Source organism: Maylandia zebra, linkage group LG3, assembly GCF_041146795.1.
Source record: "Maylandia zebra isolate NMK-2024a linkage group LG3, Mzebra_GT3a, whole genome shotgun sequence".
Lineage (NCBI taxonomy): Eukaryota > Metazoa > Chordata > Actinopteri > Cichliformes > Cichlidae > Maylandia > Maylandia zebra.
The window spans coordinates 38,826,733-38,853,265 of NC_135169.1; the positions used below are offsets into that span (position 1 = coordinate 38,826,733).

A 26,533-nucleotide genomic window follows, 5' to 3' on the forward strand; every position below is an offset into this window, starting at 1 on the left:
ATGTGCCACTGGCTGTTACATTTAATCTCATCTGACAATAATTTATGTAGATGTGAGACTCTACTTACCTACTTGTAAATAGAGTGTGTGTGTGTGTGTGTGTGTGTGTGTGTGTGTGTGTGTGTGTGTGTGTGTGTGTGTGTGTGTGTGTGTGTGTGTGTGTGTCTGTCTGTCTGTTTGTGTGCATGTAGGTGTTTGTGCTCACGTAGGTGTCACATGGATATGACTAATAGATTAAAACTGTGTCACACCCTCATAGCAGACAGCAATTATCAGACTGAATGACATCCACAACATTGTTTTCATATTTTTACTAAACCCCTAATTAACAGTTGGCATTTAGCAAAGCAATTCCTTTTACTATTAAAATGATTAATCTATTCTACTCAACTGCGAGTATAGGTCTTTTAGTCAGACTATAGAAGGTCAGCAAGATATGCACGAAAATTAATCTGCAGATAAACATAAATGTGAAGTCTGTGAGAATACAATTTACCTACTAGAAATGATGAGCACAGTCATAAAAGTCTCTTTTTACTGAAAGAAAACCACAAGTCTGAAGATTTCCTTCCAGCCCTGTAGTCACATCAATTAACTAACCGTAAAGCTTCATTTGTTGATGCAATTCAGTGAGAAACAGTATTAGTGCACCTAAGCCCGCTTCCCCACTAGGAAACTAATTAGGCCAGTCCCCAAGCAAAATACAGGCTGGGTTATAATTGGTTTTTTGGGGGGTTTTTGGCCTGTTGTTAATTTTCACCCTAACTGTCTGCTTTTAAGAGCAAGACGGTGGCCCCACCCTGAAAACTTCAAGTTCCAGAAGCTCCTCTTTTATTGTTATCGGTTCAGCTGCGGTTCAGGACAAAAAGCCCATTGTTGTCAGTTTGCCACAAATATTGTGTAATGTTCTTTTGCAATTCAGATGGTGGCAGTGAAGGAAAATAAAACATTTGGTAACCACATGCTTATTGTACAGTGCTTTTGATTTTGATTCACAAATAAACAAACTTTACCTGGATTACTGGATTTTAAATCAACTATTACTGGCAACACTGAATTAACTGAAGCCTAGAGTCTAGCGTGTAGCTCCTGGCTTGTGGCAGTTTCTCTGAGCATTCTCTGTCTTTGGGATTATTCATTATTCATTCATGAGCAGCGAGACTTGCTTCTCTACACAGCTGATGTTTTTCTTTCTTTGGTATTGCATTAACACACACCTGAATACTCCAAACCAGTAAAACCCACAAATTGCTCTCTTAATAGAGGTAGTCACACTTACTTATTATCAGTTAATCAAGTGCATTTGATAACGTGATGGTTATGGCTGCCACTTACTCTTTTAATTCCGTAAGACTGGACTTAGTTTTTCACACAATGCTTCTGCATTTTTGCTTAGCCTTTCTTAAATAAATAATGCCTCTTTACATGCCTTTTTAAAGCTAATTTTAAGACCTGCTAATGATCAGGATAAATAAAGCTTTAGAATATGAAGAGAGTGTACTTGATATTTACCATGACTGTAAATGCTTCTTCGTCATCATCATCACCTTTATATATAAAGCACTTTAAAACAACCACAGCTGACACAAAGTGCTGTACGTTGGAAATGTAAAATAAAATTACATGTGATATGAATAAAAAACAAATAAAAGAAAACTAAAATAATTAATTAAATAACTACTTCAATTAAAAGAGAAACCAAGTCTCACTGAGATTAAAAGCCAAAGAATAAAAGTGGGTGAAAGACGTGATTTAAAAGTGGACAGTGAAGGGGCCTCTCTAACGTGCAAGGTGAGATTATTCCATAATTTAGGAGCCACGATAGAGAAGGCCCTGTCCCCTGTGAGTTTCCTCCTGGATCTCGGTACCTCCAGGAGCAGCTGGTCAGCTGACCTGAGAGACCAACAGGGTGTGTGGGGATGAAGAAGCTCAGAGACGTAAGGCGGGTCAAGACTGTGAAGGCATTTAAAAACAAACATGAGGATTTTAAAATGAACTCTAGAAGACACATTCTTCTTCTTAGTCTTCTTAATCAATAAATTGGCTCTACAAAGAAATCAGAGTTTTCAAAGACTTTTCTTCACCTTTTTAAAGGTATAAAAGGGGTTGCATACAACAGCTCATTGTTTTTCCTTAAGGCGATTCCCAAGGCCAATACTCTTCCTTGTTATTGTTGGCTGTAGTGGAAGGCGTCACTGACACCTAGTGGAGGTTTCTGTCTAATTAGCCACATTTTGGACTATTTCGTGGAAAATCCTGGCTGTTTAGGTTTCTGCTTTTACACGGTAACCTGGTCTGCACCTTGCCACTACAAACTTCCAGTAAATAAGTGCACATACACAGATTTTTAAAACCAATTTTACTTTACACTTTCTTTAAAATGTGGTTTCAACATCAGATGCATCAGAATGAAAAACCTACAGTACCTGCGGGGCTGGGCGTCACAAGACTTTAGGTGGCTCCACACTAAAAATTCCTTTAAATTTCATCAGTTGTGCTTACCTAAGAAAAGTAACTACCAAACAATGTAAATAAAAGCTTTAATTACATAAAGGCCTGAACAAACAAGCTGAAAGCCCTTTTGTCCTGTTAATACTAAGCAGCCTTTGTTAAAAGGTCATATGCAGGGATGAATCAGCAGCAAGTGACTTGCACCGGCTGTGGTTTATATAGTTATTTAGTCAGCTTTTGTCACTTTATTTATACAATATAAAACCATACACAAGATTGGTGTTTATAGGAACTAGCAGGGATTGTTCCTGTAAACAATCATTAAGCTAAAGAACATTGATAACATAGTTTTAAAGCTCTTACTAATCTATTTTAAGTAATAGTTCACATATTGAGCTTAAAGCAGCAAGTAAATCTCTTGAACCTGAACCAGTAATTGCAACCTAACACCACAACAAGTGGCTGAAATAGGAAGGATGCTGCAAGCTTTGCGATCACAAACTAAACCCTCACCCACAATAATTTCACCTTTGGAGCCACGGGATAATCTCGCCCTGTGTCCTCTACCACCCACTGAAGCTGAGCAACAGGAACAACTTCTTTCTGTCCCTGAAGTGTTCCAGAGTGAGCTGAATGAAGCCGGTGTGTTTTAACCCAGTGCTTGTTTAGTTTTTAAACAGCTCTCTGATACATATTTGTCAGATCATGCCAAGATAGCACATATTGTCAACCTACTTCGGGGCAGAGCTTTAAAACTGGTTCAAAATAAATAAATGATAAATAGAAATTGTAGTTTGACTTATGCTGATTTCATTAACAAGTAAAAATGTTTTTGATAAAGAATCTCATCCTGATGCTGATGCTCACAGCATTTTAGTCTCCTACAGGGAAGAAGTGTTGGTGATTATTCCATTGACTTTGGGATGGATGGATTTTGTCACTGGGCTGCTACCCTACTTAGTTAATACCACAGTGCTAACCATTATTAATTATTTCACTGAGGCTATCCACTTCATTGTTTTATCCAAATTATGCACTGGAGATCAGGAGACTGCGCAAACCCATAATCAACCAATGGCCTTCATCTCCATAGGATTCAGTAAAGGCTTCAATCAATCAATCAATGATGCACCAGGACAAACTCAGCAGTGTGTGAGGAAGATGAGGAGGAAGAGCCAGCACCAGCTGAGAGATGAGGAGAATAGACAGACTGTTCCCTCTTTGTGAAGGACTGTTAGAAAAGTAAAATAAGTGATTATCTGTCCTGAATAAGTCTTATTAGGTAATCTTAAAATAATTTTATCATTAGTGTTTTTAGTGTGGGAGAAACTATTCAAGCACTTCAAGTAAAAAGTTATATATTCAGAAATTAAATGATGTAAGTATCAGCACTTGAATGTACCTGAAAATAAATGTCCACAGGGCTGGGTATCATCATTGATTTCTATAATCAATTCAATTCCAATTCACAAAGTCCCAATTCGATTCGATTCAATTTGAATCGGGGAAATTTCAGAAATATTATAATTCTGATCATTTATCAGTACTGACAGTTGTGAGACTTCATCAGAGGTGGCAGCATCACAGCAGGTACCTTTGTCTCAAAGTGACTGAGAATAAAACACTGAAAAACATGAAGGCCTGGCTTTTTATAGCAGATAACCCCTTAAGAATATTCTGCAGTAGATCAAAAACTGAAGAAAACCATGAATCAACATATGAACATTATCTGATACTGCTGAAGTGAAGCAGAGCAATCTTACAGAGGTTTTATTAGAGACACAGCTAAGCATTTTGCAATTTGGTATAATTTTAAAAAGTTTAAATTTCATCGGTATTGAACAGCAGAAGTGAGGCTTTCTTGTCGCAGGTAATTTTTGAAAAAACAAAAAACGAAAAAAACAGCGGCAGACAGCACTGTACACAACGGTAGACTGGTGGGTATAAAGCAAGCAAATAATGCAGAAAACAGAGATTTGAGATGGGAAACTGTTCTTGAAGTACAATGGGAGAATAGAATAGAATAGAATAGAATAGAATAGAATAGCCTTTATTGTCATTGTACAGAGTACAACGAAATTGGAGTGCCACTCCCTTGGTGCAAGTTTCAATAATAAATATAAATGTAAAATATAAAAAGTACAAAAAAACAATCGTAAGTACTCAAACAATAGTATGTACAATATATACAGGATAGCAGCATTAATATAATGACAGTATGAATAGCAGCATAATGTAATGGCAGTGACGGTATGGTATAGCTAAGCATGTTCAATTGTTTTTGTGCTTATTTACTACGGTGATAGCTCTGGGAAAGAAGCTATCCCTGAATCTGTTTGTCCTGGTTTTATGTGACCTGTACCGTCGGCCTGATGGTAATAGTTCAAACAGTTGATTGCTGGGGTGAGAGTGGTCCTTAATGATATTGCCAGCTCTGCTGAGGTACCGAGAGTTTGCAGTGACCTCCAGGCTGGGCAGAGAGCAGCCAGTGATCTTCTGGGCTGTGTTGATGACCCTCTGCAGTACTTTCCTGTCCGCAGCTGAGCACCCTGCATACCATGTTGTTATGCTGTACGTTAGGATGCTCTCTATGGTGGCTCTGTAAAATGTCACCAGCAGCCTCTCCTCCAGGTTGTTCCTCCTGAGCACTCTCAGAAAGTGGAGACGCTGCTGGGCCTTTTTAACCACCGCTGTAGTATTTGCAGTCCAGGAGAGGTCATCAGATATCTGCACGCCCAGAAACCTCATGGAGTGTACCCTCTCCACACAGCTCCCGTAAATGTAAAGTGGGGCCGGGTCTGCTCTGCCCTTCCTGAAGTCCAAGATAAGTTCTTTAGTTTTCGTGGTGTTCAGTTGGAGGTTGTTAACTGAACACCACTCAGTCAGTCTGTTGACCTCATCTCTGTAGTCCGACTCATCCCCCCTTGAGATGAGTCCAACCACTGTGGTGTCATCCGCAAACTTTATGATGGTGTTTGAGAGATGGGTAGGGGAGCAGTCAGATGTGTAGAGCGTAAACAGGAGGGGACTCAAAACACATCCTTGTGGAGACCCGGTGCTGAGTGTGATGGTGCTGGACCGGTGGGGGCCGAGTCTGACAGACTGTGGTCTATTTGTCAGGAAGTCCTTGATCCAGAGGCAGATGGGGGTGGAGAGAGCGAGAGAGAGCTGTGCAGGAAGTGTGATTTTATCGTGGTACACAACACTCAAAAAAGTGAAATTGCGTGGTTGTTACATTTACAAGAGTCTAACTTGTAATTTGAACAAAATAATTTTATGTTTTTGTGGTAAACGTAATTATATCATGTAGGATCTACATGAAATTTAATTTATTCTTGTTGAGATGATGTGATAATATCTAGCAAGAGTGGTGAGTTTCCTGGACTCGCAATATCACAAGAAAATAGAGGTTTCAAACCACAGGAGAATCACTGGGGTTATAAGAGGCGAAAAAGCCATGTGCACGCTATGGCACAAGGACAAAAATGTAAAAATAATTCTTTATCAAGCCTAGTAATCACAGCTTTCCTATTCTTTTTTAAGTATGGATTGACAGCTATGTGGTGCAGTGGTTTGCACTGTTGTCACACAGCAAGAAGGAACTTGAGGGGTTTGACTCCATCAACTAGCCGAGGCCTTTCTCTGTGGAGTTTGCATGTTCTCCCGGTGGTTGCATGAGTTCTCTGGCTTCCTCCCACCATCCAAAGACATGCTTTTAGCGTGGTTAGGTTAACTGGTGATTCTAAATTACCCATAATTGTGAATGTGAGTGCCTCTCTGCATTAGCCCTGTGCAGTGATGGGAATAACAGCGTTACAAGTAATGGCGTTACTTTTTTCAGTAACAAATAATCTAACTAATTACTATTTCTATCGTTACAACGCAGTTACCGTTACTAACAACAAAATGCGGTATGGTCGCGTTACTATTTTTCAACAAACAGACGGTTGAAGCTGTCGTCAGTTTACCGCATCTTGTATGAGTTGCATGGAAGTAGCTGTAAGTAATCTGGGGGCTACAGCTTTAAGCAGGTGCGTGGGCTCCCTCGGGCGGCAATCACTTTCTGGCAAACAATCACTTTTTGGCACAACACCTGAAGCTAAGCGTGCAAAACAATCGCATGAGTGATGCCCTTTGACTGAGGAAGAATAAAGTAGTTGTGGTAAGCCAATCACACGGCCACTTTAAGATGACAAAGCAACAAGGTGATATAACCAGTTTTTAAATTGTGTTGATAGGCCACGTAAAACCACAGTCATAATAAACAATACAGTGGCTTGCAAAAGTATTCAGCCCCTTTGAACGTTTCCACATTTTGTCACATTACAGCCACAAACATGAATCAATTTTATTGGAATTCCACGTGAAAGACCAATACAAAGTGGTGTACACGTGAGAAGTGGAATGAAAATCATACATGATTCCAAACATTTTTTTACAAATAAATAACTGCAAAGTGGGGTGTGTGTAATTATTCAGCCCCCTGAGTCAATACTTTGTAGAACCACCTTTTGCTGCAATTACAGCTGCCAGTCTTTTAGGGTATGTCTCTACCAGCTTTGCACATCTAGAGACTGAAATTCTTGCACATTCTTCAAACAGGCAGCGCACACAGCAAGAGCTGTTTTTCAAAGCATTAATTTCTTATGATGTAAATGTATCTAAAACAGGTAGTAATGCATGTAAAACCCAAAATCAAAGTTAGGTTGCATGTGACGGAGTCACCCCGTCCCAGCTGATCTGGGCGCATACACGCACCACCACCATTAGTTTTTACAATTACCGGGGCTGCGCGGCTTTTCGGCGACCGGGCAGATAAACAAAAAGGGGTGAGAGGTATAGTTTGAGCAGCGCAGAAGGTGGCCAACGTATTTTCCCACTTACCTTCCATAAAGCCGGTCGCGGAGACTCGCTATGATCGCCGAATTATACGGGGGTTATGCAAGCCGATGGTATGGGGTTCCGGGGTTTAAATAGTGGGTTCGCGCGCGCTTGAAGAGTCACGTGAACTGCATTATTCTTTTGGTTTGTTTGGTGTTATTGTGAAACACTGTAGGCTGCCGGGAAGTGGCCATAAATGTCTGTATATACATATATGTATTGTAGGACTACAGCAGGAAATAAGCTGAGGGGGAAAGACGGTTTGATAATAATAAAGAGATGACTATTACGCCTAGTGGGAGGGGCTATGGGGTATAAGAGAAGGCGGTCAGGGCCCACCTGTTGCTTTTGCTTTCTTTCCAGTGAGCTGTTACAGAGAGGGTAACATGCAGACTGTGTTTTGTATATAGATATTTGTTTGTGCTGACTTAAGTCAGTTCTATTTCTTTGTAAATAACTTTTTGTGCACCTGGGAGGCCGGCAAAATAAATAAATTATCCACACTGAATGCTTTCCGACTACGCCTGTATTTGTTCGGAGGAAGTTTAGGAGAAGGAGCCCGCGACATTGCACTTTAAAGATATTTGTCTGATTTAGCAATTTAAATATTGGTGGAAAACCTGTTTATCAATAAACAATGTTCAGTTCATTATGATGAGCCCTCATTATTGAATTGACATTTAGTATAGACAAGTGAACACACACATGTAAATTATATGCATTAACAGATCATTAAAAGAGCGACATTAAAAGCAGTCATACTATGTAAGTAAGTAGTAAGTAAGTAAAGTTTATTTATTAAGCGCTTTTCACAGACAGGCAGTCACAAAGTGCTGTACACAAATATTAAAATAAACAATACAATCAATAGACATTATACACAATGTAAAAGATCAAATGTAAAGAATGTAAAGAATATAAAATACATAGATCAGCAAAAGGCTTGTTTGAACATAAATGTTTTTAACTGCTTTTTAAAACAATCCACAGAGTCAAGCAAACATAATTGTAGCGGTAAACTATTCCACAGCCTTGGTGCAACAGACTGAAAGGCTCTGTCCCCTTTTGTCTTCATTCGTGTACGGGGAACAACCAACAGACTGAGTCTGTGAGCGGAGATGACGAGCAGCAGTGTATTTTTATTTTTATTTTACTTTATTTTTTTAAGAAGCTTGGATAAATAATCTGGGGCCTGGCCATTTAGTGCTCTGTATGTTAAAACAAGAATTTTAAAGCGAATTCTAAACTCTATTGGAAGCCAATGTAAAGAATATAAGACCGGAGTAATGTGAACACGCTTGATAGAACGAGTTTGTCTGGCTGCTGCGTTTTGTATTGCCTGGAGGCGAGAGAGAGATATCCAAGGTAGTAAACAGGGACTTACATTAATCTAAGCGTGATGACACAAATGCATGAATGAGTTTTTCCAGTTCAGCTGAATAGACCACATGTCGCAGTTTAAAGATGTTTCTTAAATGATAGAAACAGGAACGACACAAAGATTTTACATGGGAGTCAAGGCCCAGACAGGAGTCAAATATCACTATGCTATGATAACAACTTGTCAGACGTGAATTTACAAAGATAAGACCTCCATTGCTTTGGTGATTATTTTTCTATGAAGTGAGGAGCAGGAAATTTCATTTTTGTGTGCCGTAAGAGTCATCCCATGGTAGCTTTTAATACATCAGTTGGGGGAAAACTCTCCATTAATTTTAATATACTGTAACTAAGCATTTATGGTGAAAATAACGACGTTTTTGAATGCTGTCTAATTTAAATCATCTTTTGGTTCATCAAATGAGAGAAGGACTTTTATTAGTTAGAGTAACAACTGTCTGTTTCATAAGCATCACAGTTTACATTTTCCAAAACAAAGACGAACTGCACTTAAACATAGGTAATGGTAATTTTAAAATACGGGAATAAAAGACAGAAATGCCCCCCAGATATACCACTGTGTCTGTTAATGCAAGGCTAGATTTTCATGATGTTTCACGCAACAGTTAAGCCATTCAAGGATGCTGCATTTTTGATAACAATGGAATAAATGTAATTGTTTTCCTGCACTTGTATTTCAAATGTAAATTAGCTATTGATGGTTTGCAAATAGCCATGTCAACAACATGAGGCAGGAAGCAGTGTAGAGACTTGTCTTGTGGCTCAATCCTCCTGAAGCTGGAAATGAAGAGAAAAAGCAATGAGAAAATCTTAGCTGATTTAGCTGATTTAAATGTAACACTTATCATTTCAATTAGTCTATCTTACATGTGTTTCCAGATATACGTGCTTCAATAGTTGTTGTCGTTCTCACAGTGATTGTTGTTTCTGCAGTAGCTGCTGAAGAAGGAAGTCTTGCACTTTCCACTATTGTTGTTGTAGATGTGTATGACACCATGGTGGTTGCTGTAGGAACCTGTGCCATAGTAGCCACAAAAGTGGCTGGTTCAAGTACTGTTGTTGCTGAAGTATTAGTTGTAGCAGATTTCACGGTCACTGCAGTTGTTGTTTGAATAGTTTTTTCTGTTGTTGTAGAAATTATGGTCGTAGTTGTCACAGTTATTGATGCTGGTTTTGAAGGGGTAGCAGTTGATGTCATAGTGCAATTAGGAGTTGGTGTAGCAGGTGTAACACTGACTGGAACAATAAAATATTTATCAAAAATAGATTAATATATATCTATGTACAACCTAAACTATTATCTTTATCCTTCATGAATGTCAAAATAACTTTTGGTTACATTTTCAAATACTCACCAGAAGTTACTGATATAGTGTCAGGAACTATGGCAATACTGAAATTGCTGCTGGAACTGTTAATAGCCTTTTTCATAGTTTGAATAATAGTAGTATTATTTGGGACTTGTGCATTGGGTGCTGTTTGATTGAACACAAGCTCCACCTGTGTCTCAGTTCTATCCACTCGTGTTTGGACTCTAACAAGACTGTGCCATGAAACAAAGTGAGTCAGATGTTAGATAATGATTGCAGATTATTGAACGGTTTAACTATGGTGCATGGCACTTTTAACATTCAAAATTAAATTAAAATAATAATTTAGAGGAAAGTAACTTAATCACTGTTAAAAACATGTTTTACCTGAACCGAATGACAATGGCACGGATGAAGAAAATAAATTTTGATTTGTAGATTCTATCACACTGCAAAAAATTAACACAAAAAGAAAATTTAAACATGGTGAAACAACTTAAAAATTACATTGTCTAAAAATGCCTATTCAAATGAAATAAAATGTATGATTTCAGATTTGTTCTCTAGATAAAGTGTCAGTCATTAAAAGATATATTAAGTTGAAATATTACTCACCGTCTCTTCAACTCGTATTTTGCGATCTTGATATACACTGCTGGTGGGGTCTGTGAGTTCAGGTACATATGGTTCAAGGAACTGTAGAAACAGAAAAACTTGGACAGGTGCAGTCGGAGCTTTTGTAATTGTGATAGTTGTTGGAGTAGCTGTAGTCCCTGATGTTGTTGTGTTTGTTGTTGGGATCACTGTGGTAGATTTAAAATGAGGACAAAATGGACATAAAACATTTAACTAAGTCCTTCTAAAAACTTTGAGACTTTTTGATCAAACATCACAAAATGTTACTCACATGTGGCACTGACAGTGATGGAGGCCCTTTCGATGTCAAAGCCTGTCACGTTTGATGCTGTACTGATCAAAACATTTCTAATTTCAGTGTAATTTGGAGCAGATGAGTTTACAAACTTAAGTTCTATGGTGTTGATGACTGATCCTTGCCTGTAAATGCAGAGACAAAAAGGATAGTTTTGAATATTTAGGGCATTAGGTCAGTGCTCTTAACAGTATATGTCAAAATACTGAAATTACCTGAAGCTCACAACAGCCAAGGAGACAAAGGAAGAAGGGAACGAGTTTTTGTAAGCAGGTTCAATCTACAGACACAAAGCAGATTTTCTTAAAATCACATTTATCTGTTTGTGTACGTGATATATATTATATGTTAAAATACATTAACAGAAGATTATTTAAAGGAAAAAGCTGAGGTCTTGACCCTTACAGAGAGTAGCTCTGGTAGATCACAGAGCTAACACAGACAGAGACTGACAACCATTCACGCTCATATTCACAAATGTCATGGCAAAGACTGTCAATAAAGTTTTGTAATGTGTGTAGAATTTTGAGGTGAAAATGAATATAATCCATTTTGGAATAAGGCCGTAAAATGACAAATAAAATGGAACAAGTCAAGTGCTGTGAATCATTTCAAGATGCACAGTATGGGCAATTAAGAATCACCAGTTAATCTAATTGCACTAACATGTCTTTCTGTGGGAGGATGCCAGAGCACCTGGAGAAAACTCATGTTAAAATGGAGAAAACATGCAATTTCCACACAGAAAGACCCAAGATTCAAACTCAGGACCTTTTTGCCGTGAAATAACAGTGCTTACCACCAAGCGACCATTTTAAATTTAAGTAGTTAAATTACTGCGTGCAGTTTTGCAGTGATTCTTCCTTATTCGGTGAGATAAATTTAGTGTGTTTGGTGGAATAAGTGCTATAAACTCAGGTTCAATACATGAGGTGAAGATGCGAAAGACAGTAGACAGGTGAGTGAAAGAGAATCTGTATCTGGATTCATTAAACTTCATCACTGAAAATCTTTGTTCAAATATGAAGACATATTCAGTGAGAACAAGCCTTAAGGCCACTCTTAACAAAGTTTAAGAGCTTGTCTCCTTTGAGAGGAGAAAAAAAATCCAGCAATAATACTGACTTCAAGTAAAAAAGACTGTAGGTAAATGAGCTAAACACCGCTGGATGAATTATCCATCCCTGGATGTGTAAAGCTTGGCAAAAAGGTTTTCCAAGTTTTATAACCTTGGTAGCAAAAGTTCTCCTCTTGACTTGTTCCTGCTCTTAATCAGTCAAATTCTTGTACTTGTCTGAGTATTTAGGGTTTAAAAAAAATGTAAACTATATTCTTTAAACAGAATTCTTTCTTCTTTCTATTAGATAAGAACACGACTTTGCCTTCAACGTCAATGACAAATGCTTAGAAGTCCATTCTGCATTGTTCTTCCTTTAGTGAACCCTCATGAATTAGGGAATTTTGTTCAGTGTGAGCTGACAGTGAGAGCTGTGTTTGAAGTACTTAAAACACGTTTCTGCTGGAGCTGCATGTGCCTTTAAAAAATGCAGTGAACAATCAGTTCAAAAGCATATTGAAGTACTTTTAGCACCATATAGTGGCCTGATGCCTTGCATCAATTTGTCATGTAGCTGTAGTTTGAAATTCTAATTCATTCATTCATTCAGGACAGTTGTCCTGGCACTTAGTTCTCATGGGAATTTTTGCATTTTTTCCTAAGACTTTGCACTTATTCTATATAAATTAAGTTGTAATTTTTTACCACCTTCACGTGAAAAAAATGAGAAGAAATATGTATTTGAATATTTGCATTACCTTAATGATCAGATAAACTCTTGTACACTAACTTTATAGATTCTTGGGGAAAAGAAAGACTTACCTGCACCTTTATTGATGAAGATCGAGTTTGAAAAACTTCAGATGATGAATTCAACAAGTCTGCTGTAAAATTGCTTTGAATGGATCTGAAAACAACATATCTAATTGTCAGAGGTCCGGTGGTTGTGGCTGCAGATGTGGTTGTTTTTCCTGTTGTTGTGTTAGTTAGAGCAGGTGTGGGACTACTTAGAGCGGTTGTTGGAGGTGCTGTGGTATTTGTTGGAACTGCTGTGGTAGTTGTTGGAGCAGATGTTGTTGTGGGTACTACTATAGTAGTTGTAGCTGTGGTGGTAGTTGTGGGAGCAGATGTTGTTGTTGGTACTACTGTGGTAGTTGTAGCTGTGGCGGTAGTTGTGGGAGCGGATGTTGTTGTTGGAGCTGCTGTGGTAGTTGTTGGAGCAGATGTTGTTGTGGGCACTACTGTGGTAGTTGTAGCTGTGGCGGTAGTTGTGGAAGCGGATGTTGTTGTTGGAGCTGCTGTGGTAGTTGTGGGAGCAGACGTTGTTGTTGGTACTACTGTGGTAGTTGTAGCTGTGGCGGTAGTTGTGGGAGCGGATGTTGTTGTTGGAGCTGCTGTGGTAGTTGTTGGAGCAGATGTTGTTGTGGGCACTACTGTGGTAGTTTTAGCTGTGGCGGTAGTTGTGGGAGCGGATGTTGTTGTTGGAGCTGCTGTGGCAGTTGTTGGAGCAGTTGTTGTTGTGGGCACTACTGTGGTAGTTGTAGCTGTGGTGGTAGTTGTGGGAGCAGACGTTGTTGTTGGTACTACTGTGGTAGTTGTAGCTGTGGCGGTAGTTGTGGGAGCGGATGTTGTTGTTGGAGCTGCTGTGGCAGTTGTTGGAGCAGATGTTGTTGTGGGCACTACTGTGGTAGTTGTAGCTGTGGCGGTAGTTGTGGGAGCGGATGTTGTTGTTGGAGCTGCTGTGGTAGTTGTAGCTGTGACGGTAGTTGTGGGAGCGGATTTTGTTGTTGGAGCTGCTGTGTTAGTTGTTGGAGCAGATGTTGTTGTGGGTACTACTGTGGTAGTTGTAGCTGTGGCGGTAGTTGTGGGAGCGGATGTTGTTGTTGGAGCTGCTGTGGTAGTTGTTGGAGCAGATGTTGTTGTGGGCACTACTGTGGTAGTTGTAGCTGTGGTGGTAGTTGTGGAAGGAGATGTTGTTGTTGGAGCTGCTGTGGTAGTTGTTGGAGCAGATGTTGTTGTGGGTACTACTGTGGTAGTTGTAGCTGTGGTGGTAGTTGTGGGAGCAGACGTTGTTGTTGGTACTACTGTGGTAGTTGTAGCTGTGGCGGTAGTTGTGGGAGCGGATGTTGTTGTTGGAGCTGCTGTGGCAGTTGTTGGAGCAGATGTTGTTGTGGGCCCTACTGTGGTAGTTGTAGCTGTGGTGGTAGTTGTGGAAGGAGATGTTGTTGTTGGAGCTGCTGTGGTAGTTGTTGGAGCAGATGTTGTTGTGGGCACTACTGTGGTAGTTGTAGCTGTGGTGGTAGTTGTGGGAGCAGATGTTGTTGTTGGAGCTGCTGTTATAGTTGTTGTTGGTGCTGCAGTGATAGTTGAAGCTGTTGTTGTTGGAGCTTCTGTGGTTGTGGTTGCAGCTCCTGTAATTGTCATTGGCGTAAAAATGGACATTGTTCCTGTATAGGTGTTAGATGTAAATGAAAAATCACAGGAATATCACAGGAATGATTGTTGCTATGTTTGTATATGCCGCCATCTTACCCATTAAAATCAAGAACATAGATATAAACCATTTAACAATCATTCTGCTTTCCATTTAACCTGTAAAATTAAACAGTACATTTATTCACCATGTGAAAACAATTCAACACATCAAATTTTAATCTATAACTCACATAATGTATTTATTTAAATAAAATAAATACTAATAAACTGGCTGCTCATTTATTCTCAGGAGATCACATAAAATCCTTTTAACATGAAATCCTTGATCACAAAAACGAAGAACACAAAAACTTTCATGCTGGATTGCACATATATGAATATATATAAGTTGTATCATAGAAACATCAATATCAGTTGATAATCTCATGCAAAGAGAGCAAAATTTGGGAGTTTCTAGATTGCGGCCCAACTCTAAATAAGTAATTTTCTTAAATATGTGAAATAATAAGAAATTTACTTACCTGAAATGAGAATATATATTGAAAAGTTACTGATTCGCATCTGATGTTTATCTATGATATGTCTATATTGCAACCCTTTTACCTTATGCAACAGTCCACATGGATATGTTGAATCGAAAAGCTGAAGGACCTTAATGAAGAACAAATATACTGCCTGTCAATATATATTGGCTTTGTCCATTACCATACACCCTTCTTTTGTTCTATGAGTCAGTGGTGAACTTTGTATCACAAAAGAACTTCTTTGTTAGTGATAATAAATATAAATAATTCTAACCTTGAGCTGTTATTCAAAGTAGTTATTTGTAAGTCATGCAAATCTATTTAAATACTGAATCCATTTCGGGTCAACAGGTAGTGAAGCTTGCTAAAATTCAATTTCAATGTTGGATTACGTTTCAAGGAAGTTTGTTTCAATGAGCAATTTTAAAATACTGTGCAATTTAAATCTTTTGTTCATCACATAAGAAAAAGGACTGTAATATGTTAGAACTACAACTAACTGCTTCACCAGCATCACAATTTACATTTTACATTTTCAAAACAAAGGCAAACTGCATTGAACCATGTTTAATAGTAATATAAGCAGATGAACTCGTAATATTCATATAAGGAGCAGATATATGTGCTTCGATAGTTGTTGTCGTTCTCACAGTGATTGTTGTTTCTGCACTAGAAGAAGGAAGAAGGAAGTGTTGCATTTGTTGCATTTTCCACTATTGTTGTTGTAGGTGTGTATAACATCATGGTGGTTGCTGTAGAAGCTTGTGCCATAGTAGTCACAAAATTTGCCGGTTCAAGTACAGTTGTTGCTGAAGTATTAGTTGTAGCAGCAGGTGTCACAGTTACTGCAGTTGTTGTTTGAATAGTTTTTTCTGTTGTCATTGTATTGGCGGTCATAGCTCTCACAGTTACTGATGCTGGTTTTGAAGGGGCAGCAGTTGTTGTCATAGTGCAATTGGCAGTTGGTGTCAGTGACGTTGTTGTGACAGTGACTGGAACCACTTTTTCAAAAATGGATTAACATATATATTTGTGTACAGATGATGTTTTATTAGCTAATAATGTCTTGAACTACTAGAAACTACCACAACTTTGTTACTGTAAAATACATCACTAACACTTACAAATGGTGGAGTCATCAATTGTCATCTTAGAGTAAAGGTGTATGTGTGTGCACCTGAAAATGACGGTGGAAAGCCACAATAACCACACAATAACCACAAGAAGCTCCCCAGAAGCCAGGGGTAGACAGAGATGTATCCAGGACAACCAGGCCATTGGCAGCCCCCAAGAGTACTGAGGACCTAAGGCCAAACATCATGGCGATATCAATGGTAAACCTTATGATTTTGTTCATTCGTGGAGACTTAAGAAAACCACTTAAGAATGAGGTCAGTAGGCTTTGATCTGGTAAGAGGCATAAAGATTCAAAGTGATCCAAAGATCCAAAGTGCCATCCATCCATTTTTTGCCAGTTATCAGTGTTCGGGTGGCAGGACTAGCAGTCTGAGAAGAAAAGCTCAGATTTCCCTCACCCCAGCAACCTCTTCCAGCTTATCTGGGGTGGGGGGGGGACCCCAAAGATGTTCTTGTGAGTCCTGAATCTGCCTGGTGCCTTCTCTTGGTAGGACGTCCCCAGAAGACCTCACCTAGGAGGCATCCTAATCAGATGCCTGAACCACCTCATACGGCTCCTTTTGATGAGAGGAACAACCTCTCTAGTCTTAGGCCTTTTCGAATGGCCTAGGTCTTCACCACATCTCTTAGGGAGAGCTCAGCCATTAAAAGAAAGGAACTAATTTCTGCCACTTGTTTTTCCAATCTCATTCTTTTGGTCACCAACCAGCGCTCATCAGTATAGATGAAGGTAGGAACAGAGACTGACCACTAAATCATCAGCGTCACTTTTACATTCAGCTCTCTTTTCACCACAATAGATCAGTAGATCAAGAGTGATTCCATTCAATACAATTTTAATTCAAGCTTAAAGGAGCTTCATGTTGTAAGGCAGACCCTACAGTAATACAGCAAAAATTCCAACAATCAAACCCCCTGTGAGCAAGGTCTTGGTGGGAAGTGGGAAGCAAAAACCCTCTTTTAACAGGAAGAAACCTCCTCTACCATGACCAGTTGGGGGTGAGGGGAGTGACACAGAACAAAGACACACTGTGGTACAGAGCCAGAGGCTAATATTAACTAATGCAAAGAAATTAGATGCAAAGAGCTGTATAAATACATACCAAGTAAAAGAAGGAAAGTGCATCATGGGAAACCCAGCAGCCTAGGCCTATAGCATTGTAAATAATGGAAGGGTCCCCTGATCCAGCTGTAACAATGTGCTTTATCAAAAAGGAAAGTTTTAAGCCCAACCTTAAAAGTAGAGGGTGTCTCTCTCCCTCACTCTCTCTAATCCAAACTTGGGGTTAGTACCACAGAAGAGAGGCCGGGCTCTGCCTTCCATTCTAATTTTAAATAACTTACCACAAGTAAGCCAGCAGTCTGAGAGTGCTCTAATGGAGTGATATGGTACTATGAGGACTTTAAGATAATATAGCGAGTGATTATTTAAGATGTATGTGAGGAAAAAGAATTTTAAATTCATGTCTGGATTTAACAATGACCCAGTGAAAGAAGCCAGAATCAGTGAAATATGCTCTCTCTTTCTAGTCACTGTCAGTAGTCTCAATGCAGCATTTTGGACTAACTGAAGGTTTTTCAGGGAATCTTTTGAGTTATTCCTGTCCATGCTGTGTCCTGCATTTGGGTCCAATCCTACCTGCCACGGCACTTCACATGCAGGGATTTGCTCAAGTCTATTCTCTGGTGTTAAGTTTGTGGTGTTCCAGTAATTTATTTACTATTTTAGTTTGTTATTTATTTCCCTAATGAGTTCTCAGTGGGACTGAAGGATAATTAGAGTAATGAAACACAGTTTAGTCAGGGCCTTGTCTTTGTGCTATGTGTTTATGAAGGTGTCTGTTTGTTACCTTTGTGTGTTCCCATGCCATTTGGGTTCCTTGTTGTTTTTGCCTCAAGGACTTCATACTGCTGGTACTACTTGTCTCCCACCATTAAAAAGTACACTTTAAGTTTATCTGCATGTTTAATTTTTAAATCATATTGATCTCTTCAGTGGTCTTTCATGCCATTTCTTGACTTTTCTTTAGTTTGATCATGATTTAGATGTCCCATTTCTCTCTTAAAAAATGGGAAAAAATATATATACATATCATCATAAAATGAAAATGACTGTTTCTGACCCCCTCGCTGTAGAGCGAAGTTCTCTGTTCTCAGTTACTAATCTTCCCTTTTTTGCTTTTTTACAACATACCTCTGCAGTTCACTTGATATCATGAGTGGTCTTCTTGCCCCATCCAAAAAAAGATAGCCTTGTGTTTGTGCTTGTTTTTGCTCTACAGTTGCCCTTAACTAAGCGATTTAAGGCAACTAATAGAAGGCCCTGAAGTCAATAATCAATAGTAATCTACAAAGCAGCATTACATGTCTGAATACTTTTGGGTGTATGTTTTATCTTTATCATCCTGAACAACACTGACAGTACTGAGTAGAGTTTAAATAAAGAGAAACAGAGCTCAATTCTCTGTATAAATCTTCAATTTGTTTAATGCAACCAGTTTCAGTATATCATGACAGATTTTTTCTTTAGAAGGAAAAAGGAATTATTACATTGATGTAGTCTATACATTTTGGGGGTTTTTTATTCCTAATTTGCGTAACCTACTTGTATTTTTTATTATTACTATGCTGTATTATAATTATACAAAATAAATGCAAAGTTGCACACACTATCACACGATTTAAACATATGAAACATGATTGGGTAATCATACAGGGCGTTATTCACATAGCTTATGTTTCAGGAATGCCACAGTCAGTCAAACTGTCCATTTGATGGAGGAGCAGTGCGGTGACGAGGAGTGTGACGATTACATATCACAAATTCTTCTCCCGATTTCATAGGGTATTACTCATTAATGACACACGTTACACACATTACCCTTTCAGTGGATAAAGTTATTCCCATCATAGATGGGATTCCATCTCCTACTTAAATATGCAATCATGATGAAGTAGATGCATTTTTAAAAATATGCTTCATTATTATTGTGTGTGTTACCCAATTTAGTATCTAATTCTTGCGAAGCCATTCTTTGCACTTTACCAGAAGGTCCTCTTGGATTTTCAATGTGAACAACGTCCCTTTTTCATAGCCAATCACAGCAGACATTTCCAAAAGGAATTCCACAAGAGCATCAGGACATGTTATTGGTGGCCTGACATGAGCCATGACAGCAGCACCATACAGGATGCAGTGAGTAGACTGCTCTTGTGGATCACTCCGCTATTTACCTCTGTAAATGGGAAGGGGGAGAAAAGTCTTTAACAAATGGTTCTAAGATATTGCAATTCCTTTTTAATATGATTGCATTAAAAATTGCTTACTTGTGCCATTGACAACAACACTGGTAGGGTCAATGTTGAAGGCTGTTATGTTTGAGGCAGCATTGATTAAAACAATTCCAATGTCAGTTATATTAGGGACCCCTGAAGATGGAAATCCAATGTTCATTTCATTGATAATTGATCCACTTCTGCAAAATGAATAAATAAAAATATTGTGTTATTTTCATAATTGTATTAATATTATTATTGTTGTTGTTATTATTGTTGCATTTGTAAATTTCCATCCGTATATAAAACAGGAATTACCTGAATAAAGTCACTGTCAGTGACCGGAATGAGTTCAATCGTTGTATATAAAACGGTGTAAGCTGCAAAAACACAAAATATTCTCTGAATACATGTGCTATATTGTTAGGTTTTGCATTTATTTATTTTCCAAAACAAACACTGAATTATAATGCAATATGTAACTTTATGCAATAATATATAATTTTATCAACTGTTCATACAATTTCCATTTCGTTGGTCACATATTGAATCCATTTCCCTTTTCATTTTACTGATAAAAGCAGACAGGACTTGTCAGAAGCACTCACATTTTTTAACATAGAAAATTAAATTTGTTTGCACATTTGTTTTTACTGTGAAGATCATGCAAATTTTTCTAATTTTCACTATCCAATCAGGTTCCAAACTATGATGGGAAATTTACTACACTTGTATTTCAAAAGAAAATTCTAAATATTTGTAAAGAAGATGAAAAATACAAAGAAATCTATCATTATGCACATATACTGCAATACTATAATAGCTCGTGTTTTCTTTTTTTTAATAATATGCATATGTTTGGGTATGACATTTTAAGATGGATACTTACTGTTGTTTCTATGAGCATGCTTCGATTTCTAAATGCTGTAGATGTAGAATTCGCCAAGTCTTGTGTGAATGTTTCATTTGAGGTGAATGTAAGCTTTACTTCTGTTACTGGCTCAGCTGTTGTAATTGTTACAGGTGTAGTGGTTGTAGGAGTCGTTGTGGTTGTGGTTGTGTTTGTAGTATTCATTGTCGTTGCAGTGTTTACAGGTGTAGTTGAAGCTGTTGTAGGCACCGCAGATGTATTTGTAATAGGTGTGGTGTTTGTAACATTTGCTGTGATTGCATTTGTAACTGCAGTCATCATTGGTGTTGTAGCGCTCACAGTTGTAGTTGAAGCTACTGTTAAATGCCAAGAAAAGAAAACAAGCCGATGGTTTAACAAAAAGTTTTAAGATATTGTGAGTTTAAAGTATAATAACATGAAATATTGCTTACCTATTTCACGGACAACCACAGAGTTTGTGGTAATGTTGAAGGCTGTTATATTTGAGGCTGAATTGATCAAAACATTTGCAATATCAGTTGTATTCGGCACAGCTGAAGATCCAAACTCAATCCTTATGTCACTGATAATTGATCCACTCCTGCAAAATGAATAACCAAAAATATTGTTTTATTTTCATTACTGTATGACACATACTGTTAAAAATTAATCTGTATATAAAAAGGGAATTACCTGAATGAAGTCACTCTCAGTGACCGGAATGATTTAAATGTTGCCTTGTAAAAAGGTGTAAGCTGCAGAAAAACAAAATAATCTCGGAATATATGTGCTATATTTTTAGGGTTTGTGCTTCTTTATTTTCCAAAGCAAACATTGCATTTACGCTGCAATAAGTCATTTGCCAAGTTTGTTTACAATTCATAGAATTTCAGTTTCTTTGGTTACATATTGAATCTGTTTCTTTTTTAACTAAATATTTTTAATCTTTGAAAAAACTCAACAACACAGAAATGCTAATAAAAGCATACCAATTTGCAGGACTTTTCAAAAGCATTCAAATTTAAAACATGATCCAGTAATACAAAGTTATATGTGCATGCACATTTGTTTATACTGCTGTAATCATGTGAATAATTCCAATTGTCTCTTGCTTACTCTATGCAATCATATAGAGGTACATGTAATGTCACACTAAAATTACTTTTTTTTTAAAGTTATGTGTGTATGTGCATGCATATGTTTGGGTATGAAACTTCAAAAGGATACTTACAGCTGTCTCTACAAGCGTGCTTCGACTTGCAAATTGTGGAGAGTTAGAATCCGCCAAGGCTGGTGTGAAGTTTTCATTTGAGGTGAATGTCAACAATAGTCCTGTTACTGGTTCAGCTGTTGTAGTTGTTACAGGTGTGGTGGTTGTAGGAGTCGTTGTGTTTGTGTTTGTAGGTGCAGTCATCATTGGTGTTGCAGTGTTTACAGGTGTAGTTGAAGCTGTTGTAGGCACCGCAGATGTGTTTGTTATAGGTGTGATGTTTGTAACATTTGCTGTGATTGTGTTTGTAACTGTAGTCATCATTGGTGTTGTAGCACTCACAGTTGTGTTTGAAACCACTGTAAGTGCCAAAAAAACAACAACAAAAAAACAAGCCTATTTGAACAAACAGTGTTAAGGTATTGTGACTTTCAAGAACAATAACATGAAATATTGCTTACTGATTAAAGGTGTGGTTGTTGTAGGAGTCGTTGTGTTTGTAGGTGCAGTCATCATTGGTGTTGCAGTGTTTACAGGTGTAGTTGAAACTGTTGTAGGCACCGCAGATGTGTTTGTTGTAGGTGTGGTGTTTGTAACATTTGCTGTGATTGTGTTTGTAACTGTAGTCATCATTGGTGTTGTAGCGCTCACAGTTGTGTTTGAAACCACTGTAAATGCCAAAAAAAGAAAAAGAAAACAAGCCTGTTTGAACAAACAGTGTTAAGATATTGTGACTTTCAAGAACAATAACATGAAATATTGCTTACTGATTACAGGTGTGGTGGTTGTAGGAGTCGTTGTGTTTGTAGGTGCAGTCATCATTGGTGTTGCAGTGTTTACAGGTGTAGTTGAAACTGTTGTAGGCACCGCAGATGTGTTTGTTGTAGGTGTGGTGTTTGTAACATTTGCTGTGTTTGTGTTTGTAGATGCAGTCATCATTGGTGTTGTAGTGCTAGTAGTCGAATTTCCAGATGTTGTTGGAACTCCAGTTGTTGTGGCAGTAACTGCTGTGCTCACAAGCTTTATTACCACTGTATGCAAAAATCACAACAATAAAGGCTTTTTATAAAGCTTTCTTTTGTATTTGTATTTTATTTTATTTTTTAATAAAGGAGTAACTTACCTATAAATGTCAATAAAGCTTTAAAGATTTGTTTGTTACCCATTGTGGCTGGCTCTTGAACCTGTAGTATTTGACAGTACAAGTATTTACACAGCAATAAACAACAACAAAACAACAAACATATTAATGTACTTTCAAATCTATAGATATATTTATATTAGTTTTAAGCACATGTTAACCTTTTCCTTATTTAGGCTATTTGCAATTCAGTTTGCTTTTCGAAAATCAAAACTAATTTGTGCTGCTGTTTTGGACTATGTTGGTCAATGCTAAAAAGAAAGAATTAACATCACCAAAACCCTCAACTGCTATCATTAACTATAACACTACACTTATTTGCCCTGATTATGAAATCTAATCCTGTTACTGATAATTATTCACTTTTAAAATACTATTAAAGATACTGGTTCTGTTTTTCTGTAGCATGACTAGAACAAAAAAAAAAACTAAACAATTTCTTAAACTGCATTTCATAAAAAAGAAAAGAAAAGAAAAAATCATGAGCAAAAATAACATAAATAAATAGCAATAATCTGTTTTATAGATACAATTAGAAACACTTGAACTCCCTGTATATGGACTATATATGAAGCAATGCACTTACCCTGAGCAATGGTCTAATGTGAAAGCAACTGCTTCGGGTGACTGCTCCCTGTTCTTGTATGATGCCACTAATTTATTCAGGTTTTATATCTGTTCCTCTGAGCTTATGACACGTCAGTGAAATATGAAACAAAAGCATTTACTTCCTGAATAACTGATTCATTGCCAATCCAGAGTTCTGTGGTTCATTCCTTTCACATGACTTAACCAGATGTCATTAGCTTAGCGGTTGAACAGGCAGGGCTGCAATTCTTCAAACTCAATCTGTTAGAGCAGGTTCTGCTCTTTGATTGTGTGATTTTCTTTTTCACACAGACGAGTGTAAACATCTATCATAAATTGAATTTTGATTTGAAATCCACTATGGGAGCAAAGCTGCAAAACTTGTTACTCCTTCCATTACATTCATGTGGTTCTGCTACGCCCACTGTCTACTGACATTCACATCAAACCTGGTCTTTTCTTTTTCTTTGTTTCCTTTGGGTTTTTCCTTCTTTGCTCCTTGTTTACTGTGCATTAGTTTTGTTTTGTTTTTTGTCTTGTAGTATTTTATTATTTCAGTGGTGGGTGTGCCATTTACTTTAAAAAGATGACGCCACATGTGGAAAACTAATGCCACGTGTGGCGATGTGGAGACTACACTTTAGATGTTCCATTTGTTTGTGAATCAAACAAATGTATATTGTGTACTCCAAACATGCCTGACATTTACCTGCATACTATTTGGTACTGCACCTCAGTTAGACACTTTTGAAGTCAAATTACAGGTCGCCTTTCACACTTTTTGAGCTGCTGGATGCCAGTGTACCTGTAACTCTATATCTCAGTCAGCTTATCATCTGTGCAAGGTCTACCTACTTATTTTCTCTGTACAGCTCTTACTATTCCTAAGAATGTCACCTGTTATGGTCCGTGGGAGTGGCAGGGTTTTTCCACTGTGTGTCATGTCTCCTCCTCTGTGCAGAGCTGTCCTTGTTCTCTCTCGTGAGCTGCACCTGGAGCTGATTAACGCAGCAGCATTTAAATCCAGCTTTGACAACTACCTTTCACCAGAACGTCAGCTAACCAGCGTTAGCATCAGGCGATTCATGTATTTTGCTATCTTTGTGCTTAGACTCACCTTGCTTTCTCTTGTCTCTAGTTTTATCCACTGACATTCTCTCCACGAGTGCACAGTTCCTTTCAACCCGGTCGCTTGACCTACCTGCCCAATCTCAGCCATAGCTCTGGTAAGGTCTCGACTTACATTCTCACCTGCCTGCCTCCCTGTTGAACTCACGGATCATCTCAGATTGGATCAATTGCACACTCACTTGCACATTCTGTCAGGGGCTGGGTCTGTGACCCACCGTTTTCTGTTGTTTTTTATTTTTTGTATTTTTCTGTATTAATATAATGTCACATTCATGTACTATTCTTTTTTTTATGTTTATTTATAAGATTTTAAGACATAAAATCACACCAGACAAAGGAAGCAATGATATCTAAGCACGAAAAGAAAGACAAAAACTAAAACTAAAAAACACACACAAAAAAAACCAAAAAAACCCCAGAACAGAACAGAACAGGAAAACAATAGAATAGAATAGAATTAAAATAGAATTCAACTTTATTGTCATTGCACATGTTACAGGTACAGGGCAATGAAATGCAGTTTGCATCCATCCAGAAGTGCTTTAGCCATGATAGAGATATATTACAATATATATTAGAGATATTACAGATATGTAAGTATATTACAGAAATGAGTCTATTATGGTATGTTATAATGTACACGGTATGAAGTATGTTATGAATATTCTATAACTATAAGTATGTACAGGCTGTAGTGAGTACAAGCTATGTACAGGCTATGACCAGGATATAAATATGAAAAAAAAACTATGCAGAATATGAAATTTAAAAAAAGAAATCTGAGATATACAGTTATACAGAAATGTGAACTATGCAGGTTATAAACAGTTGTGGGATTAAAAATTATTGTATGTAGAGAATGATTATTTACACAGAGCTATACAGTAGCAGTTAAGATAAGTGAGATATGTGGATAATTTCTACAGAGGCTATATAAAGTGCTAGTGGTTGTGAGTGGTGGTTCAGTCCATGTTATTATTTTGTGTTTGAGGGTACAGTTGTCCATTGTGTGTGTGTGTAGGTGGTTGTGGGTGTGTGTATGTCCAGTCCATGAGTTTAACGTGGGTCAGATGTCAGGAGGCAGAGTTCAGGAGTCTGACATCTGTGGGGAAGAAGCTGTTCCGGTACCTGGTGGTCTTAGGCTCCTGTAGCGCCTCCCAGAGGGCAGGAGGGTGAAGAGTCCATGTGATGGGAGACTGGGGTCTTTGATGATTTTCCCAGCCCTTTTCAGACACCGCTTCCTGTAGATGTCCTTTATGGCAGGAAGTGGTGTTCCGGCAATGCTCTGGGCAGTCCACGATGAGTTCCTTAGTCTTCTCGGTGTTAAGCAGCAGGTTGTTTGTGTCGCACCACTCAAACAAGACAAGAAAATAAAAATGACAGTCCAAATCAAAAGTTCAAGAGAAATGCTAGTGTCCAAAGAAGATGATCTTTTGTGTGAGGTTATTGTCATAGTTACTCTCATACTCCTGCTCAAAATCATATTCATGTCTTTTGTCATAGTTGTCTAGCTTTTCCCAGTTTAGATTTTAATTTTAGTTTTGCCTCTGTTCATTTTTGCCTTTTGTTTTGTATTCATGTTTCTCGGTCAAGTCAACAGTACGTTGTTTGTTAAGATTAAATTCCGTGTCTGGGACTTCCGGTTGAGCTTTGATGGACTAGGACACGAGTTTGGGAACTCCCGTCAACTTTGATTAAATTGTTATTCATTCTTGCATAATCCTAGTCCTGTTTTAGTCTGTAGTTTGTTGTGTTGAGAAGTTTTACTTGGGCCTGCGTAAAATGGCAGCAAAAAATATTAAAACTCGCAGTACTATTCAAACATCACTAAGGTCTAGTTTGCAAACCACATCCACATCCTCGAGTGAGCCGTTGTCTCCTGTAAAGCCCCCCTTGTGCCAAGCTAATCCTGATATTGAAGCTCTCAAGGTCGAGTTGCTGGCTTCGCTGAGGAAAGATATCACCAATATTTTTTAAAAAGAACTTCAGGTTACTCTTGGTGATGCTTTGTCTACCATTAAGTTTTACCAGCAAGCACAGCTGGCAATCGATAAAACTTCTAATGACGCTACCGTGTCCAAGCTAAAAGGTACGGTCAGGGAGATGGAGCACGCGGTTACTGTTTGCTCTGATAATATAGCTGAGATGAAAAACACTATGAAGGGCCTCCCAGCTAACGTAGCCAAGC

General features: G+C 38.1%; 2 protein-coding genes and 1 pseudogene across 2 annotated transcripts; all 3 read right to left on the bottom strand.

The window, feature by feature from the left end:
* Positions 1-7,342, bottom strand: part of LOC143416738 (uncharacterized) — a 32,284-nt pseudogene extending 24,942 nt beyond the window's left edge.
* Positions 7,343-8,140: 798 nt separating this feature from the next.
* On the bottom strand, positions 8,141-14,473 carry LOC101473338 (uncharacterized). The gene is made up of 8 exons (XM_076882240.1): positions 12,854-14,473; positions 11,190-11,254; positions 10,951-11,099; positions 10,659-10,846; positions 10,431-10,492; positions 10,089-10,276; positions 9,601-9,969; positions 8,141-9,510 (listed from the first exon to the last, which is right to left on the bottom strand). The coding sequence occupies exons 1-8, from the start codon at positions 14,471-14,473 to the stop codon at positions 9,425-9,427; spliced, it is 2,727 nt and encodes a 908-aa protein (XP_076738355.1). The 3' UTR covers positions 8,141-9,424.
* Positions 14,474-18,588: 4,115 nt separating this feature from the next.
* LOC101473038 (uncharacterized) lies at positions 18,589-23,337 on the bottom strand. Its single transcript, XM_076881832.1, has 11 exons — positions 23,213-23,337; positions 22,609-22,669; positions 22,253-22,516; positions 21,947-22,153; positions 21,507-21,844; positions 20,969-21,030; positions 20,728-20,876; positions 20,294-20,631; positions 19,723-19,784; positions 19,456-19,604; positions 18,589-19,364 (listed from the first exon to the last, which is right to left on the bottom strand). The coding sequence occupies exons 2-11, from the start codon at positions 22,649-22,651 to the stop codon at positions 19,276-19,278; spliced, it is 1,701 nt and encodes a 566-aa protein (XP_076737947.1). The 5' UTR covers positions 22,652-22,669; positions 23,213-23,337; the 3' UTR covers positions 18,589-19,275.
* Between the last annotated feature and the right edge of the window lie 3,196 nt (positions 23,338-26,533).

Excerpts from the sequence above, each read along its gene's own strand:
- LOC101473338 (XM_076882240.1), bottom strand. The coding sequence starts at position 14,473 with ATGTCCATTTTTACGCCAATGACAATTACAGGAGCTGCAACCACAACC. Across the intron at positions 10,493-10,658 it reads AAATACGAGTTGAAGAGACG|TGTGATAGAATCTACAAATC; the intron begins GTGAGTAATATT and ends AATTTTTTGCAG. Across the intron at positions 9,511-9,600 it reads ACGTATATCTGGAAACACAT|CTTCAGGAGGATTGAGCCAC; the intron begins GTAAGATAGACT and ends CTTCATTTCCAG.
- LOC101473038 (XM_076881832.1), bottom strand. The coding sequence starts at position 22,651 with ATGGGTAACAAACAAATCTTTAAAGCTTTATTGACATTTATAG. Across the intron at positions 22,517-22,608 it reads AGCTTTATTGACATTTATAG|TGGTAATAAAGCTTGTGAGC; the intron begins GTAAGTTACTCC and ends TTTTGCATACAG. Across the intron at positions 19,365-19,455 it reads TGTTGTTGTCAATGGCACAA|AGGTAAATAGCGGAGTGATC; the intron begins GTAAGCAATTTT and ends TCCCATTTACAG.